Here is an 18,587-nt window from a genome sequence, read left to right on the forward strand (position 1 = left end):
CTTACTTCTGAAATATAACACTTGCTTCTGCAATGATTTGGATATCTACTGAATTCTATCCTAGTTTCCTTATATTAAGGAATAATAAGGTTTTATGAATTAACAGCTCTTCAATGTAGCAAGATTTTGCACAATATAGTCTTTATTAATAGTAACCATACTTTGCCGTTCTATAATTATTTTCATCTGAGGCTATCTAAGCACCTTAAAAATACAGTAGAACCTCAGTTACGAACACCTCAAGGAATGGAGGGTGTTTGTAAATCTGAACAAAATGTTAGGTTCTTTCAAAAGTTTACAACAGAACATGAACTTAATACAGCTTTGAAACTTTACTATGCATTGCATGAAACAGAATTTTATTAAGCTTCTGGGGCTGGGATCATGTCTTCCTGTGTATTCATGCAGCAACTAGCAAAATGGGGCTGCGATCTTAATTGCGCCCACGCCCCCAAAAGATAGTGCATGAGACGTCTCTAGGGTTCATAAACACTAGAAACTATCCGTTTACCTAACAGACTTTGCAATATTTACAGTCTTAGAGTGAGGACTTTTTGAGAGCCAGTTCCAGTCAAGTTCAGAGTATCATTTCCCCCGCGGGTGCTCCAGTCTTGTTCCTTTCCCCTTCACCCGGCAGACGCCAGGAGGGGTCTGGGAGGATCTGGGGCTGAGCTGGAGAAGCGCTGTGCAAATGTCAGGACACGTCCCGGGGCTGAGCTGTAGGGAGGAGGCCGTGGCGGGGGCCTGGGAGGCCCTTGTTTCACTGTGCCTGAGAAGCGGCGGCTCCTCCTGCGACCGCGGGGGGCAGCACCAGCGGCGGGTGGGGCCTGCAGCAGAGACCGGCTCCCAAGGTGGAAGGGCCGCGCTCTCGCTGGCGCCCCTGCCGCCTCCACGGTGGCAGGCGCCCGGTGCGGCCAGTGCTTGGCGGCGGCCCTGCCATGGCTGGCAGCGGCTCCCGCTGCAGCTGCCGGAGCTGACATGGCCCGGGTGAGCGGCGCGCCGGGGGCGGAGGAGGCCCCGGAGAGTTACCCGCTCCGCCAGGAGAACGAGCTGCAGGTGCTGGAGTCCATCTACGGGCAGGACTTCCGAGACCTGCGGCAGGAGCGGCCCTGGAAGGTAGCGAGCTGCGCGGCCTGCGGCAGCCCGGCGCGTGGATGCCTGGCCGAGCCCCCGGCGCCCGCAGGGAGCCCGGCGCGTGGGGCGGCCGCGTGGGTGCCTGGCCGAGTCCCCGGCGCCCGCAGGGAGCCCGGCGCGTGGGTGGGGGGGTGCCCTGAAGGGAGCCCGGTTAGCCTGGCATTGCTGCGACAAAAAGTGTGTCCTGCTGGGGTGTCCCCTTGTCCTGCCCATCCCCCTTCCGAGGAGCCTGGGGCGGGGTTTCTGTACAGAACCCCCACCCGGGGGGGGGCCCTTTCCAGCCCCTCTGCCTCGCCCCCCTGCCGCTCTCCACATAGACCCGCATGGAGGGGGCGTTGCCCGCTGCTGGAGCTACCCCACATCCTCTCGCACAGCGCGCAAGGCGGTCCCTGCGTGGCCTGCCCAGCCAGATGTGCGCGGCTCCCTGCCCTTACGGCCCCGGAGCTGGTGCTAACGCGAGAGCCCCGGGTGCGGTAAAGGGAGGGAGCCTTGTTCCTGACACGCTGTCAGGCAAGCGCTGCAAGTTTCGAGTGTGTCCCCCCAGCCCAGTTCCATGCACTGCAGCGGGACCTTTCTTGGAGACCTGGCAAAGCTTTTCTTACTTCCCTTGCGGAGCAGGGTGTAAGCGACAGGGCCTGCCTCCGCTAGCACACCCAGCATTACCAGCACTGGGTTGGCACTACAGGAACAGTGGAAAGTTAAAACAATAATAATGATAAACTGAGCAGACTGCTTTTCAGGCCACATTTACGCTAGGGAGTTGTAGCAAAAATGATTTGTTTAGCTGCAGCTATAGCCAAAGCTCAAGCCACTGCTGGACTTTTTATCCCAGTATTAATTACACTTTTCAAGGAGCAGCTTTAATATTGAATTTAATTAATACAATTAACTAAGAAGCTGCTGACCCCGTGTCTAGACTAGGGTTGCCACTGATGCTACCATTGAAAATTGGTGGGAAGTTTTTGCTAAAACTCTCTAGTGTAATAAAGGCTAAAATGGGTTTCCTCCATCTGGAACTCCACTTGAAAGTTCTGCATATAGTAATCAATAAACAGAAATGAGCAAGACTGTTAATAGGGATCTGGGATCAGCAATGGGAATTGTCCCGTTGTTCTTCTCCCAAGAGCTGTTTCTAAACATAACTAATGGATTCATTATCAAGGAAAGAATGTGTTTCCCTGGCACTCCCTCCCCATCAAGCTGCTGCTAACCTAAGACATCTGTGTATGACACTTAATGGCATCAGGGAATTATCACCTGCATGTTCTAGAACGATGTAAATGAAATAAAAGGATAATATGGGGTTGACTTTAAAGGAAAGCCCCTCCCATCCTCACCTAAACTGATATGTTGTTGTATATGATAATTCCACTCTCGTGCTGTATAACTAACGTCATCCATCTCTTCTAGATGCCTGTGTAAAGTACAGATCATTTTGGATTGCCACTTAGAATTTTTTATTACTGGCTCCCCCAAAAAGCTTGCTGCTAAACTGACAGTTCTGTGTATAAAAATACGGCTTGTGTGCTGTGTAAACTGTCTTTAAACTTATATGATCCTTAACAAATATACTTTTATTCATGATTAACAAAGTTTTGGTGGTGTTTCTCTTGTGATGGTCTGAGTAACTGCTAGATTAAACTAGGAGGTAAATCCTCACTGTTTTCCCTATTTGAGTAACTCAGTTCTCTCGCCCTAGCTAGTCTCTCAGAGGTGTTCTGAGAGAGGCCCTTCATTCCTTTGCCAAGACCAGCCACCATTTCTCTCTTTGAGCAGGGCACGCCTTCAGAACATTTTTAGAACGTGGTTGCTGACATCACCAAGTCTTTGATTTCTCAAGAACACCAGAAGCATTCAGCCTCCTTTCTGGTTGCCCATTTTCTTCCAATGCTTTGATGGCCCTCTATATAACTGACTTTATAATTAATCCTCAGCACCCTTTTTAAATTCTATCTATAATTAATACTCTGCATATGCAACTTTTTAATTTATTGTCAGCATTCTTATTTCCTCTGTAGTTGATTAATTCCTTAATAGATTAATTGCATACCTATTTGCTTAATTGACTCACCTCATAACTGGTTCTCTGCATTGATTCATATTACTGCTGTTTCTCTGTATATTTGTTGCATACTATAATTGATTCACCATATAACATTTCCCTGATTATTTGGCTCACACTAACTTTCAATTTCTCAATAATTGTTTCTTAGGATAACTGATTAATAATTCTACTCTTCTCTAATTCTTTCCATTCCCCTTCTAGATGTTATAGTCTCTTCCCACATATTCTCTGCTGCTTCCTCCTCACCTCCAAAGTGATATCATCTCAGCCCGGGCCCTTCCTTTCTGCCGTTCCCAACTCCTACAAACTTCTCTGCTGGACTTGCCACTTCCAACCTCACTTATCCCTACCCATGCCTGTTCCCTTTTTTTGCTACTCAGGGGACTACCTGCGGTGTCTCTGAAAGTATCACTGCCATCCCTTACCTTTTATATCTGCCACTCCCCATATCTCATGATTCTCACTGAAACTTGAGGTCAATATTTTCAATATGGACTTAATCCCTTCCTAAATTATACTGAACTAAGGCTACTTTACTCCTGAATAGAGAATCCACATGTAGTTTAACATATTTTAACTTATGTGCATTAACTTCACACCTTTAGTTGAGTCACATTAACTTTCCTGAGTGTCCCCATGTAGACAAGCCCATACACTCCTGGCCCTGAGGAACATGGTGGGGGCGTTGGAATGTTTCTAGCATGTGTTTTCCTCTTGTCGCTCTTCCTTTGTCATTCCAGCTCCCTCTTCTTTCCTTTCTACCACCATGTTTGTCATCTATGACTCACCTTTCTTCTGGCTTTTGTCCTTAGTAAATCCAGACTCCCAATGTCAAAAAGTTTCTGTGTACTTTTTCCACTTTACTTTAAGTCAGTTTGCAAAAAACGTTTAAAAAAACTGAAAAGGAAAGAGAGAAACTCTGCGAATATGCCTAAAATAAAAAAGCTCCATCTCTGTGCTCTAGCAGGGTTATATGGAAGCTGTGAAGGCCTAACACTGAGGGCATTCTTCACTAACAACTGTGGCTGTGTAGTCATGGCTCTCCCAGCGCTTTAAAAAATCCACCTCCACGAGGGGAATAGCTACCAGTGCTGGGAGCACTGTCTACACTGCCACTTTACAGCGCTGAAACTTGCAGTGCTCAGGGGGGTGTTTTTTCACACTCCTGAGCAAGAAAGTTGCAGTGCTGTAAAGTGGCAGTGTAGACAAGGCCTAAGTGTAAGTTTAGATTTCTTTCTTTGTGGAATGCCCCTCTAATTTGCTGTCTGTGACATTCCACAAATAACTCTCAATTACATTCATTTAAAAAAATGCCAGTCACTTTTCACATACTTTCTCCATTTAAAATATAGTGAACCACTGTTTAACCTCACCGATTAATCCCAGAACTCCCTCTTACCTAAATATGACTCATGGTAGGACACTACTTCTTCAGAATATCTCTATCTGCACTTATTCCATGAATCTTCCCACATAGGCTGGATAAACTAAGGTTGAACTGTTTAAAATAAGATAATCAATGGAGTTAGTTCATATGTTCACTAATCAATTGTAAATAAATTCATAGATTTTTAAGGCCAGGAGGGATCATTGGAATCATCCAGTCTGACCTCCTGCATAACACAGGATGGGACTTCCCTGAATTAATTCCTGCTTAAATTAAAAGCCTTGTTTTATATTTTAGGTAAAACAACCTCCGGAAATCAGTTTAGTTCTGCGTCCTCGGGGTTTGACAGGTGACAATGAAGTTTATGCCAAAGTTGATTTGTGGGTCAAATGTCCCCAAACCTACCCTGATACGTGAGTGAAAATCAAAATATAGTCTTCTAATATTTTCTCTATTCTCTCCTTGACAAAAATGAAAGTTGAAGTCTAACATTGTGTTCATTGCCCTTATTCTTGCCTTGATTTAAATGTGTCTCTATTCGTTAGACATATAGTGTTGAAGCATAAAAGTGGGTAACCTTATCTCTATAATTAATCCATCTGAAAACATGTCTCTGAGATAGATAGAAGTATCCTCAGCCGTTCTGTGATGTAGCTGCCAGTGAGTAATAGAGATGCATCTGCCAATTGGAGACTTAAGCACTAATTCAGCAAGATATTTAAGCCCATATGTAACTTTAAACATGCGAATACTTTCACTGAAATCATTGAGACAACTCATGAATTTAAAGTTAACACAGTGCCGAATGGGGAACAAAATCTTCAACTTTAAAACTGTCTGCTTGTCATAGTTCTATCATCTGCTGGTCCTGTATTGTGCTGAATTAGCCTTTTGGAGGGCTAATGGATATTTCCTTTGAATTATGAAAAGGGTTGTTGTTGTGGTTGATCGGCCGCTACTGGGATTTGGCCTTGATAGTAATTTTCTGGACAAGTATTGTTGTGTCAGAACAGCCCAATAGTCCATCTGCCACCAACAGTGGCCAGTGTCAGATACCTCAAAGAAAAATAGTATGCCCAGTTGTGCAATGATCTAACATATGGGAAGGGAACTGTTGTTCCTGACCAAGTGATGATTTCATTATATTCTGAAGCTTGAGGCTTGATAACCATTATATTTTTTGTTTAAGATAGTATAACTGCAGATGTTTTTCTTACTCCCATAATTGTCTAAGCTTTTTAAAAATGTCAGTTATTTATCTGAATGTACTTTATTGCAGTGTATTCCTCAGACTAATTATATATTGCTTACATAAAAAAAAGGAAAATCAGCAAATCCAAAAGTGGCATATCTTATGCCAGAAATGTGTACTGCATTTTCAGTACATCTCTTTAAAAAAAATAATGTATTGGGTTAGAACTGTAGTTGTCCCAGACTATGGAGTTACCCTGATGGTTTTTCTGCTAGTTGAAACTGTTGAGTACTTGTGTGCAAGCAATTCGGATTATGTTGAGTGTAAAGCAGAACTTTTTTATAATCATGTAGCTAGAGTATTACTTGTTTGGGTGTTGAATGACAATGGTTGGGTTCCTGCAAAAAAAAAAAAAAAAAAAGTCTTATTGACCTGTCGTGTGGTCTATATGGGTCTCCTTATCTGTCTGTACACCTTATCCTTAATAAGAGAACATTTCTTGTGATGTCTTTTCTCCAGTGTCCCTGAAATACAGCTGAAAAATGCAAAAGGTTTGTCAAATGAAAACATTAATTTGTTAAAATCCAGACTAGAGGAATTGGCAAAACAACGCTGCGGAGAGGTAAGAGTTCTCACTTTGTGAAAAGCCTAATTGATTGTAAATAGTGGTGAAAATTATGTATAGTAAAATGTTATCAAAATAAGGAACTACAAATACATCAAAACTAGAATGTGATTATATATTATAGTAAAGCAGGGTGAAGGTTCTGTTCTTCCCATAATGGTTTCTCAACTCAGGAAAGTTCAGTGTAGGCATCCAGCAAAAATAAACTACATAGAGACTGAGTTTGCATTCGCTGCCTGTCTAGGGACTGTGGGATCATATCCTTAGAATGTTTGTCATCTTATAGAAAGTAACAAGCAGTGTATAAAATTGAGAGGATTTTATAAAGTTTGTTGATTTTACAATGAAATTAAAATTCGTTGTAACTATTTAGTCAAAAACACTTTTTACTTGGTGAAGGCAAAGGCAGTGTGGTCTAGTGCACTCAACAGTGGATTGTGGGACAAGAGATCTGGATTCTAAGCCCAACTCTACTGGTCACGTCATGGAAATGTGCCTCAATTTCCATATCTGTAAGATGGGGATATTAATACTGACCTTCTTTTGTAAAGCACTTTGAGATCTATGCATGAAAAGTACTAATTAGACAGGAGCTAAATATTCTGATTATTTATATACTACAAAATATAGATTTTGTATTTACTTTATTCAGATTTTAATAAACACTTCAAGTATGTTAACTACAAGCAACAATGTAAATGTTTTACAAACTCAGTATCCATGTAGACTGAATATGGACTGAAATGATCCAAATGGTTGACAGTGAATGTGGAAGCCTTTTGTAAAAGTAGTGTTTGCAATATGCATTTCTTATGTGCATGTGCATATTTTACATATAAATATGTTTGTGTTTAACTTGCTTGTTTTAACCTTGAAAAAGAAAAAAAAATAAGCAGCAGTAACTCCTACAATGTATTAAAACAGGAGAATATTTTTGCTACCAATTTTCTATGTCCATATGCCAGTTCACTTGGCACATATACCTCTTTTTCCATTTATACAGCATATTCTTGTTGTATTATTTTTAATATGTTCTCTGATAGCTACTTTCATAAGAATTATTTTTAGATAATTTTTCATTCAAATTGTGTTTAGTAATGAATTGTTACTACAATACTTTTTGGTACCTTCTAGGAATTAACAGTTCAACAATGTACTCTTGATTTTTATAATAGATGTGTTAATGATAAATGAAAGCAATATTTGAACTAAGACAGATGTTCTCAGACTGCGATCTATGCACCGGGGTGGTCCCCTGTGCGCTTGCTGGTGGTCCTTGGAGAAGTGACTGCTCACATCATGTTGACATTCCTCCTTCCTTCTAGCTGCTTCTATCACATTAAAAGAGCTAAAATAATCAAATAATTTCCTAATATTACTGTTCCATGTGAGCAATTTCCTGTACTTGCTACAGGAATATATTATACAATCATGAATCAGGGTTATCCTTACTATCAGGAATGGGAGGGTGATCCCTGAGAGCCTCCTTATTAGATTGTGGTCCGCTATGTGGATCCCCCCCGCAAAGGAGGGTCCTTATATTCCTACTCTAAGTAAGGGTATGTTAAACAGTAAGTGGAAAGCTTTATTTCTAAATAAACATTCTAAAAAATACCTCCTTTATTTTCTCTCTCTCTGCACTTGCTTTTAGTTCAGTGATGCTGTAGGAAGGGTGTTTTGCTTTGTGCATGGCACAAACAAATGTGTTCATGGTGTGCTATGTCTTCTGTTCCACACTGCCTTCTGGCTTCATTATTATGAGCAATCCAGGGATTAAATATTTAAGATTCTAGGAAATTTCAATTCCCTATAGGCAGACAGTTTAATGTGTTGTTGTTACATGCACACCTGAATTGAAACCAAACCCTATGCTATGGGTTTATCAGTAGATCACTCAGCTGAAAAGGTGAAACCCTCTTTGTGCTGTTGCTTTCATTTTGGAGAGTTGATAGTCTTTTTCACTCAAGGGGTTAATTGACTTGAAAAGGCTATTACTAGATGGTGTATGGGACAGGTAATGGCCTTTCATCCTAGGTCATCAGCATACTGGCCAGCATTTTTCAGATTAACTTCCAGAGGCATCCCATCCCTCCAATGTCTCCACAGTCCTTCCACTAATATCCCTGTTCCGTCTTTCTCATCCCACCCAGTACACTGCCCTGTACTCTATAGAATACACAACAAGGTGAGCAGAGTTCCAGCTGCCTCCCCCTCTGGGCCCCACCCCAGTGGGGCTATAGTAAACGTGGCTGTTGGCAGTGGTCAGGGAAGCATGGCCATAGTTACACCTGGTAAAATGGAGAAAAGACGCTCGCTCTTGGCAGGATGCTTGCAGCAGAACAAAACCCCTTGGGCCTACCCCCTCCCTGCTCCCCTGTGTCCTGGAAGAGGAGGGGGCATTACCCTCTTTCATCCCCCTCCTGCTGTACCAAAAAGCCTGGGGAGAATGGGGCATGAACCACCCTGCCTGATCTCTGAACCCCCCTTGCTGCATTGAGGCCCTAGGTGAGTGGGGCTGTTCCCCATCTCTGAACCTTTGCCATCCATCCTCTCCCTCCTGCAGTCAAGGCCTGGAGAAGAATGGGGCATAATCCCGTCCCTGACATACTGATCTTCCAACCCACCTTTCAGTATCTGCCTCTATCTTGCGCTGCCAGGGCTGTATGCTTTTACCACCGTGCCCCCCGCTTCATGCTCCCCTTGTCCTACCATTGGCAGCTGACGCTGCCCCTCCCACACTCCCATTGGCAGAAGCATAGCAAAGGTCAGCTGCGTTACCCAGAATCTTGTGTGTCAGCCACACAGCGTATCAGTTTCTGTCACTGACTCAGAAAGAACACAACAGGCTGATGCATGTGTGGCCAACACACATGATTCTGGGTAAGGTAGATATGCCAGTGATAACACTATTAAGTCAGGAGTCAGGAGTTTTTTTGCTTGCGAACGGCAGTGTCCTTGACCTATTGGGAGACTTGGTCAGTCTGGTCATCAGTTCATATCCAGCCAAAATTGGCAGTGACTGAAAATCATTATCATTTGACAGGCCAAGCAGTGTAATTAGGTAGTAGTCTCAATCCCATTCCTATTGGATGGTGAAGGAACTGCTGCGCTTAATGTTTGTAGCAAATGCTTAAAACATAATCATCATTATCAACTCAGTTGACACATTTTTTGCAGTCTCAGGAAGGCTAACAACTGTGTGGTCTTTAGGGACTGATGTGCTCTCTGAGCACACAGAAGCAGTTTCTCCAGTCCAGAGCATGGTTGCGGCATATTGGGGAAGCTTGCAATACCTTTCACTGTCCATGTTGCTTTGTTTAAGGAATGTAGGGATTCATTTATCAGAGCTATCCATCTGGTCTTTTTATTTTATTTATAGAAAATGGTTTTTAGTGAGAGGGAACTGTGCCTTGCTGACTTTGACAGTGTTGATTTTCAGTGTCAATCTGCATAAAAGTTGGAACTGAGATGAGCTGTCTTTCATCAGGATGCCAAGTTACCCTAGATGATGAAAAGTGGTCACCACCAAAGTGGTTCTACAGCTGTAAGTCTGGATTTGGCTTGCAGAGAGAAGATCACAATTTAATATCAGCAAATAAATAAACAATATGTTCTCAGCAACATGGACAATAATATGCAGCTATAGAGACACTAAATGGCTTGCATTTTATAATATGAAATGTTTTTTGACCATGTACAGAAGAACACTAGAACTCTTTGAGGAGGTCAACAAGCATGTGGACAAAGGATATCCTGGGTATATACTGTATTTAGATTTTCAGAAAGCCTTTGACAAGGTCCCTTACCAAAGGCTCTTAAGCAAAATAAGCAATCATAGGATAAGGGGAAAGGTTCTCTCATGGATTGGTAACTGGTTAAAAGATAGGAAACAAAGGGTAGGAATAAATGGTCAGTTTTCAGAACGGAGAGAGGTAAATAGTAGTGTCCCCAAGGGATCTGTACTGGGCTCCGTCCTATTTTACATATTTATAAACAATCTGGGAAAAGAGGTAAACAGTGAGGTGGCAAAATTTGCAGACGATACAAAATTACTCAAGATAGTTAAGTCCCAGGCAGACTGCAAAAAGCTACAAAAGGATCTCACAAAACTGGGTGACTGGGCAACAAAATGGCAGATGAAATTTAATGTTGATAAATGCAAAGTAATGCATATTGGGAAAACATAATCCTAACTGTGGGTCTAAATTAGCTGCCACCACTCAAAAAAAGAGCTCTTGGAGTCATTGTGGATAGTTCTCTGAAATCATCCACTCAATGTGTAGCAGCAGTCAAAAAAGTGAACAGAATGTTGGGAATCATCAAGAAAGGGATAGATAATAAGACAGAAAATATCATATGGCTCCTGTATAAATCCATGGTAAGCCCACACCTTGAATACTGCATGCATGCAGATGTGGTAGCCCCATCTCAAAAAAGACATATTAGAATTGGAAAAGGTTCAGAAAAGGGCAATAAAAATGATTAGGGGTATAGAATGGCTTCCATATAAGGAGAGATTAATAAGACTCGGACTTTTCAGCTTGTAAAAGAGGCAACTAAGGGTGGATATGATAGAGGGCTATAAAATCATAAGTGGTATAGAGAAAGTAAATAAGGAAGTGTTATTTACTCCACATAATACAAGAACAAGGGGCCACCAAATGAAATTAATAGGTAGCAGGTTTAAAACAAACACAAAAAAGTATTTTTTTTTATGCAACACACTGTCAACCTCTGGAACTCCTTGCCAGAGGCTGTTGTGAAGGCCAATACTATAATGGGGTTCAAAAGGGAGCTAGATAGATTCATGGAAGATAGGTCCATCAATGGTTATTAGCTAGGATGGGCAGGAATGGTGTCCCTAGCCTCTGTTTGCCAGAAGCTAGGATTGGGTGACAGGGCATGGATCACTTGATGATAACCTATCTATTCATTCCCTTTGGGGCACCTGCCATTTTCCACTATCAGAGGACAGGATACTGGGCTTGATGGACCTTTGGTCTGACCCAGTATGGCCGTTCTTTTTATTTATTTATTTTCTTTTGTTCTTAGTACCATTAAAATAATTTGGTTTGGAAGAAGTTATGTTTTATCCAGGAGAGTGTTTGCATATTTGTAGTGAAATTAGTGCATTTTTTTGAGAAAGCTATCTTTGATGCCCTATTAGTGACTATCATGTCACAGTTAATAACCATAGTTCTGACAGACAGTGGTATAAGGAGAAATGTGTTACATTCTCATAATAACTAACTGAGCATTATCAATGAGAATCTACTGACTTTATTGCTTTTCTAAAGCCTCATTACTATATCATTTTGTATTTTGAACTGTTTTGAAAACTGGGTGTCATTTGTGTTTACCTCTTTTTTTAGGTGATGATATTTGAACTTGCGGACCACATACAGTCATTTCTCAGTGAATATAATAAGCCACCCTCTAAGTCTTTTCATGAAGAAATGCTAAAAAATCAGCAAAAGGAACAAGAGAGACTGGCCCAGGAAGAACAGCGTCGGATGCAAGAAGCTAAGAGAAGAGAGGAACAGGAGGTAAAAGAATTAAAATGTTCATTTTCTCATTGTTTGTTATGAATATGTAAACTTTATAAGTGGATCCTTTATATATAACTAGTTGTGACGTTCCCCTCTGGTGTTATCTGGACTGGTGATCTGTTAGGTCACTCCAATCCTTGACTCTGGGAGCCAACCTTACCATGCTCTGCTGTGAGAACCCCCACTCCTGGGCTGTTCACGCACAGCCTCTGGCATGTAAGCTGCTCTTTGAATTGTGCAACCAAATGACACTATCCAATATCTCCAGTCCCAGACACAACCCTAGGAACCTCCGTCTTGCAGTGTCCGGTTATGCCTGCAGCCTGCCGGACACTACAAGCTTATATGAGTTTGTCAATTTAACAAAGAAATTGATATGTACCAGGCTTGTTATCCCAAGGGGAGTCTCTGACGTGCTTCAAACCAAACGCACTGCTTCAGGTAGAATAAACAAACAGATTTATTAACTACACAGATAAATTTAGAGTGATTATAAGTCAAAGCATAACAAGTCAGATTTAGTCAAGTGAAATAAAAGAAAAATGCATTCTAAGCTGACCTTAACACTTTCAATGTCCTTAAAAACTTAGATGCTTCTCACTACAGGCTGATTGGTTGCTCTTCAGCCAGGCTCTCCTCTTTGATCAGCACTTCAGTCACTTGGTGGAAGAGAGAGGGAGCATGGCAAACATCTCTCCCTTTTATCATGTCCTTTCTTCCCTCTTGGCTTCCCCCTAGTCCCCCCCGACTCCTTCAGAGTCAAGTGAGCATTACCCCTTTGCAGTCCCAAACTGACCAAAGGAAGGGGGGGTGATTCACTCGAGACTCCAACAGATCCTCTGTTGTTGCCTAGGCCAGTGTCCTTTGTTCCTGTGGGGCTGGGCTGGGTTTGTCCTATACCTGCCCTGATGAGGTGTGAACTGCTGCTCTGCTCTTGGAGAGTTTTTCCCTGGGCTTGCTTTAAGCCATGGGGATACATTTTCAGCCTCATAACTATATACATGAAATTATAACCTAGAACATTACTGTAACAACAATGCTCAGTGCATCTTGAGCCTTACGAAGACACCCAACATGACAAACTTTGCACTGGATACCACTCGATCATTTTGCAAGGATGAACATGGGGGTGCTGGGTGTTCCCCTGAGGTACAGAGCGTTACAATAGTTTATAAAGGTTACTAGTTAAAAGATATTTTAATAAATGGCTAATCAGTTGGTATAGATTGTTACAATGCAACAGGGTAATAGCTTTCTTATAACAATGACTTATAGTCATCAATAACACCTTTTTTTCTGGTGTGCTTATAACCATCAGTAATGCATATTGCTTGTTATGACCTTGTTATGGACATCATTTATTATTAACCTATTGTAAACCATTTTCTATATAAAGTTTTATTTATGTGTGACCATATAAATATTTGAAGTGCATTTCATCTTCGACTACAAAGGGAGTCGGTGTGTTAGCTCACACCAGAACACCAGATATCCTGGAAACTGGTCTTGTCTTCATACCACATCTCCCTACATACCTGCAGTACCTCTGTTTTGGAGTATAATAAATCCGTGCCTAAAACTTGTTATTCTTAGCATCATTAAGAGGCTATGTCTTTGAAAGGAATTTTCCTTTTGTTACCACTCCCCTTCTCTTTAACGTGGAATTGTTATCATTTCCTTGAAGTAGCTAAGAAAGTGATTTGACTGAATTATTTATGCATCTGGGATTACTAGATCCTTTTAAAAATCCTTGAAAAATCAATACTTTAGCTTTTTTCTCAGAAGTAAAATTAAAGATTGTTGTTTGTTTCACATTTCTGATACCAGTAAAATGTATTTCAGCAACGTGAAATTCTTGATGAGATTCAGAGAAGGGAGGAGGAGAAGAGAGAAGGAAGAAAAAAGAAAGAAATGGCAAAACAGGTATTATTTTTAACCTAATGTGCAAGAACACTTTGTAATATTTGCTGTAAGCAATATAGCACGATTATAAAAACTAAGGAGAATAAAATGAATACATTTGTATCACATGCTTTCTTAATTTTCTCTATGAAATATTTGTGATGGGTATTTGTAAATTTAAGTAATTATTTTTGTTCTTGAAGTGTAGCTGTTGCTTCTGAAATTAATTTGGTATATACTGAATTTTATCTATCTTATTGTATCTTCTCAGGGCACTGACATTCTGTATTAATTTATCCAAGTGAAAGTTATCAAACAGACTAAATAAAGCTAATCTATAATCAATTTCAACATGAAATGACTTTATGTTCATGCCAGTGCATAATGCTGAAACCTTCCGATTCTCAATCTTGTTCCCCAACTTCACATATGTACTCATAGTGGAAACCTACCATTTCCTTGCCTAGGTGATTTTACAAGATGCATAGTGAAGTTAATCCATGCATTTTGAAGACAGAAGCAATCCTTTTACTTGTTTGTTTCTTTCACCTATTCCCAGGAACGTTTGGAAATTGCCACTTTTACAAGCCAAGAAAATTTTTTCAAAAGAGACACTGTAGGGAACAAATCTCCTTCTGGTTTAAATGGAGGTGCTCTGGAACATGGAGGGAACAATAAGCATCGCACAAATTCCACTGGGCGTTCAAAGTATGTAATGTTTCATTTTGGATGTGGTCAGGGTTTTTTACTATTTGGCAAATATTAGATTTTAAAGTGCTGTGGGCTTCATGCAATACTTTATAATTAGAGTTGGAAGTATTATCAACATTTACTGATAAAAATCTAATCATCTGTTTCACTGCACACATGCGCGCACACACACACGAAAAAATATTTCTGCGATGATAATAGATGTATACATATAGGCAAAGTAAGAAAAATGCAGCTTGAGAACTTACTAGATTGATTTAAGGATATTATATTTTGACATGTGATGTTGACAGTTTATAAATTAATGGTTATAAAGCTTTAACTTTTTGAATCTCCATGATTACTGTGATTAAGTAATTTATTTTCTGACCCCCCCATTGTCTAATCTCCTCCTCATAATTTCCTGCAACTGAAAATTTAAATAAATCTAGAAAAAAATGCTTGATGATAAACATTGATATTACTTGTTGAAATTACAAAAATTGAATTCTGACAAGCCTGTTTATAAGCTTTGTTTAAATTGGGAGTGCTTAACATGATAGCGATAAGTAGAAAACTTTCTTGTGTGGGGGAGGCTTATCCATCAGTTTAAATTAAAAATATATGTTTCTGTCCTTTGTGGCTATGAGGAAAACATTCTGAATGTGAATTGATGCAGTGCTGTCTTCCTAAATCTGCATTCTAGTGGCAGTTCCAGGTGAAAATTATCTGGTTCCAATTGATTTGAGATACTAGAACAAAGCAGCAAAGATATTAGTCTGTTCTGATTCATGTGGTTACTGGTCCTCCACTTGAAAACAAATCAATACTAATTGAGACTACTGAAAGGAGTCTAATATATTTCCAGTAGAACAGACAGATTGGGACAGTATAAGTTGTGAATTTCCTATTCCCAAATCCTGTCTTCAATGGATAACCTGAGCAGTTTGCCACATCAGAACAAAAAGAAATCCTCCTCCTCCTCCATCTCTAGTCTCTGTAGTTGCTGCTCCAGCATAAGGCTCAAATGGCCTCTGTATCAGTGATGCTATTGTCTCCCTTGCTGCTTGGGTGGGAATGGCTGGTGGATTCAAGTAGTGGTAGAACCAGAGCTCTGTCCCAATTCCCACAGCAAAGACAGAGGATTCAGAATGCTACTGCAGGTTCATGTGAATAACTGCGCACCCACTGTTTTCCGTATGAACAATGGGAAGATTGGTGCACTATCTAAAAAATGCAGGAATACAAAAGACAAAGATAAGTTTGAAAAATATGGAACAAACAAGACACACTAACTCTACCGCTCTATTCCTTTGCTTATGGTTGTTACCCATCCCTTTATCTGCATGTTGCTTTAACTTGTATCTTATCTACAAAGCATGTAGCTCATATTTCTTTCACTCTTCTTGTTAGTTATGGTTTGTGTTTTCTTTTCCTCCTCTGATAGCTTTATTACACACTCTTTGATTAATATTTTAAAATATTTTCTCCACAAATATTTCACAAAAGTTAAAGATGTCTTTAATACAAAAACTCTTGTGCCATCTCTATCTGCTCATGTGATGCTTTCACTGCCCACCCTCTTCTGTCCTGCATATTCATATTTGACCACCATTATATTCCATAAAGCTTTTAAATATTCCTAAATTGTCTTTTCTTCTCTTTAATAAGGTTTCACTAGGCTGTACTAAGATGATTTATTTGTGCCTGCTATACAAAAGACAAATGACCTTGATATATGAAATCACAATAATACATGCTGTTCTTATTTGTGTGTGTGTATAAACTGCATCTTCTGTAGGGACTTGGCACAGTATCATTTATATTTTACTTGTTCATGTAAAATACATAGATCTTTTTTTCCAACTCTCCTTAATGTGTTGGCAATAAATAGAGACAGCTGAAACCTCTCCTGGTGCCATTGTTAGTTTCTTGTTGCAGTATTAACAAAATAGTTTGCCAGTTTAATTTTTGAAGGTTGTCTTCACAACAAGAGGGAGTAGGGGTTTTATTTGTTAATGAAACCTTACATTCTGTCCAAATACAGTAATATGATATGAGTTTAAACTATCATCAGTTTCATATTACTTCAGATACTTGTCTTGTGATGAATAGGATTTGCTGCACTAGTCCATCTCAGAAGAACAATTTTATCTATAAGAATGAGAAATTAATTACTTTTTTTGTCATAGTCCTAATTTGAGGACTGTATCAGTTTTAATTAAGGTCCTTGTAAAATTATGCAGTTTATTAAGTGTTTTAAAATGTTGGTTAGAAATACTAACATAATATGTGCACCTGTATAGCCAGATAAACTTCTCTTTTTTATGAGTGACACCTGTGGTGAGTTGGACATAAACTCTTTTAGAAGGTCAATTTTGATACATGCACTCTGGTGTTGACACTGGAAATTATGCAGCAGCTCCATAACATTTTAAATCCCTAAATTTTAATGGACTATTAACATTGATATTTAAGTATGAATTATATAAATATTTAATATGAGAATTAATAATAGTCAATATAGTAACTCCATGTTATTTTACTATTTTCTGCTTTGGGAGCTGTGGAGGCAGTTTGGGTTTAGGATAGTTACATTTGCTGAATGTTTCTGCCAAAATAACTAGCAGTGATCTAGTTACATGATGATGTAAATTGTCATCTGTGGGTTTTAGCATTAACAGACCAATGAGATGAATGGGGCAATTCACACCTCTGAGCTATTTTTTTCTGCCTGTGCAAATTCAGTCATTACATTGACTACGGCCAGGTCTACACTACAGACCTATGTCGGTATAACTACGTTGCTCAGGGGTGTGAAAAATCCACAGCCCAGAGCAACGTAGTTATACTGACCTAACCCCCCATGTAGACAGCGCTGTGTTGGTGGGAGAGCTTCTCCTGCCAACATAGCTACTGCGTCTCAGGGAGGTGGATTAACTACGCTGACAGGAGAAGTTCACCTGTTGGCATAGGAACATCTTCACTAAGGCTGTTTCTACACTGTGCACCTTACGACGGCGTGGCTGTGTCGCTGCAGCCATGCCGATGTAAGGTGCACTACGTGGTTGCTCTTTGTCGCCAGGAGAGAGCTCTCCTGGCAACAAAATTAAGCCACCTCTAGTGAGAAGTGGTAGCTTTGTCCCACTGACAAAGTGGTGTCCACATTGATGCTTTTCGTTGCTAAAAGTTTTCTCGTTCAGGGGTGTGTTTTTTCTCAACCCTGAGCGACAAAAGTTTTAGTGACAAAAGTGGCACTGTAGACATAGCCTAAAGTACCACAGCTGTGCAGCTGCAGCGCTGTATGTGCAGACATGCCCTTACATTTAGCATGTGTTTTTATGGTTATCCTCATCATCATGAAGGGCTAGAAACATATTTTTAAATAATGAAAGCTAAGATTTTACACCAGGAGGTGGATTTCAAGGCATGGGGGGGATTCCATTTTAATTTCCACCACTACAGCATCGCAGAATCCATGAGGCCCTAGCTATGAGTGAGCAGTTTCTTATGGGACTTTTATGATTGTTTTTAGGATTTCTTTTTAAACTGTACCAAATAGAATAACCTGATGTATTTATCTGATAGGGCAAATGAGTATCAGCACAGTAAATTAGTCAGCTCTCCCTTAGGAGGAATAACTTGATAGTACTGTTAAACACAACCTTTCTCGAGTGCCCAGGGAGCAGCCAGACAGAAGTAGTGTTCCAAGGGGAAATGTGCATGTTGGTCCCTTGGAAAATAATTTTCTAGCACTAATTAAATCCTAAGTCTGTTAATGAAGTTCTAAGGGGAACTGTGCATTGAGAATTCTGTTCCCCATAGTCTGTCTGTAGCAGCTCCATGGAGTCATCTCAGCAGCACACCAGTAATCTTGGGAGTAGCGTGGCACTTATTTTCAGAATTCTGCTTTTCATTTCTGTAGGGTTTTTTTCTGCTGTGATTTGAACTGAGGGTACCCAAACTTTGTAACACTGAGGGTGCATGTAATTTGTATATAAATCTTACATAATTATTTTAGCAAATGTAAATGTGTACAAGCA

The 18,587-nt window shown here is 40.4% G+C and overlaps 1 protein-coding gene across 2 annotated transcripts in view; it reads left to right on the forward strand.

The window, feature by feature from the left end:
• The first annotated feature begins 673 nt into the window (after positions 1-673).
• EIF2AK4 (eukaryotic translation initiation factor 2 alpha kinase 4) overlaps positions 674-18,587 on the forward strand; it is a 67,332-nt gene continuing 49,418 nt past the window's right edge. Inside the window, exons 1-6 of one of the 2 annotated variants that reach the window (XM_039536294.1) lie at positions 674-1,116; positions 4,884-4,999; positions 6,298-6,400; positions 11,776-11,949; positions 13,795-13,875; positions 14,414-14,562. In XM_039536294.1, coding sequence (XP_039392228.1) covers positions 979-1,116; positions 4,884-4,999; positions 6,298-6,400; positions 11,776-11,949; positions 13,795-13,875; positions 14,414-14,562 — 761 coding nt within the window. In that variant the 5' untranslated portion in view covers positions 674-978. The remainder of the gene's footprint in view (positions 1,117-4,883; positions 5,000-6,297; positions 6,401-11,775; positions 11,950-13,794; positions 13,876-14,413; positions 14,563-18,587) is intronic. The other variant, XM_039536295.1, reaches the window with a different exon arrangement.

This window comes from Mauremys reevesii, linkage group 4 (genome assembly GCF_016161935.1).
Source record: "Mauremys reevesii isolate NIE-2019 linkage group 4, ASM1616193v1, whole genome shotgun sequence".
In the NCBI taxonomy this organism is placed as follows: Eukaryota; Metazoa; Chordata; order Testudines; family Geoemydidae; genus Mauremys; species Mauremys reevesii.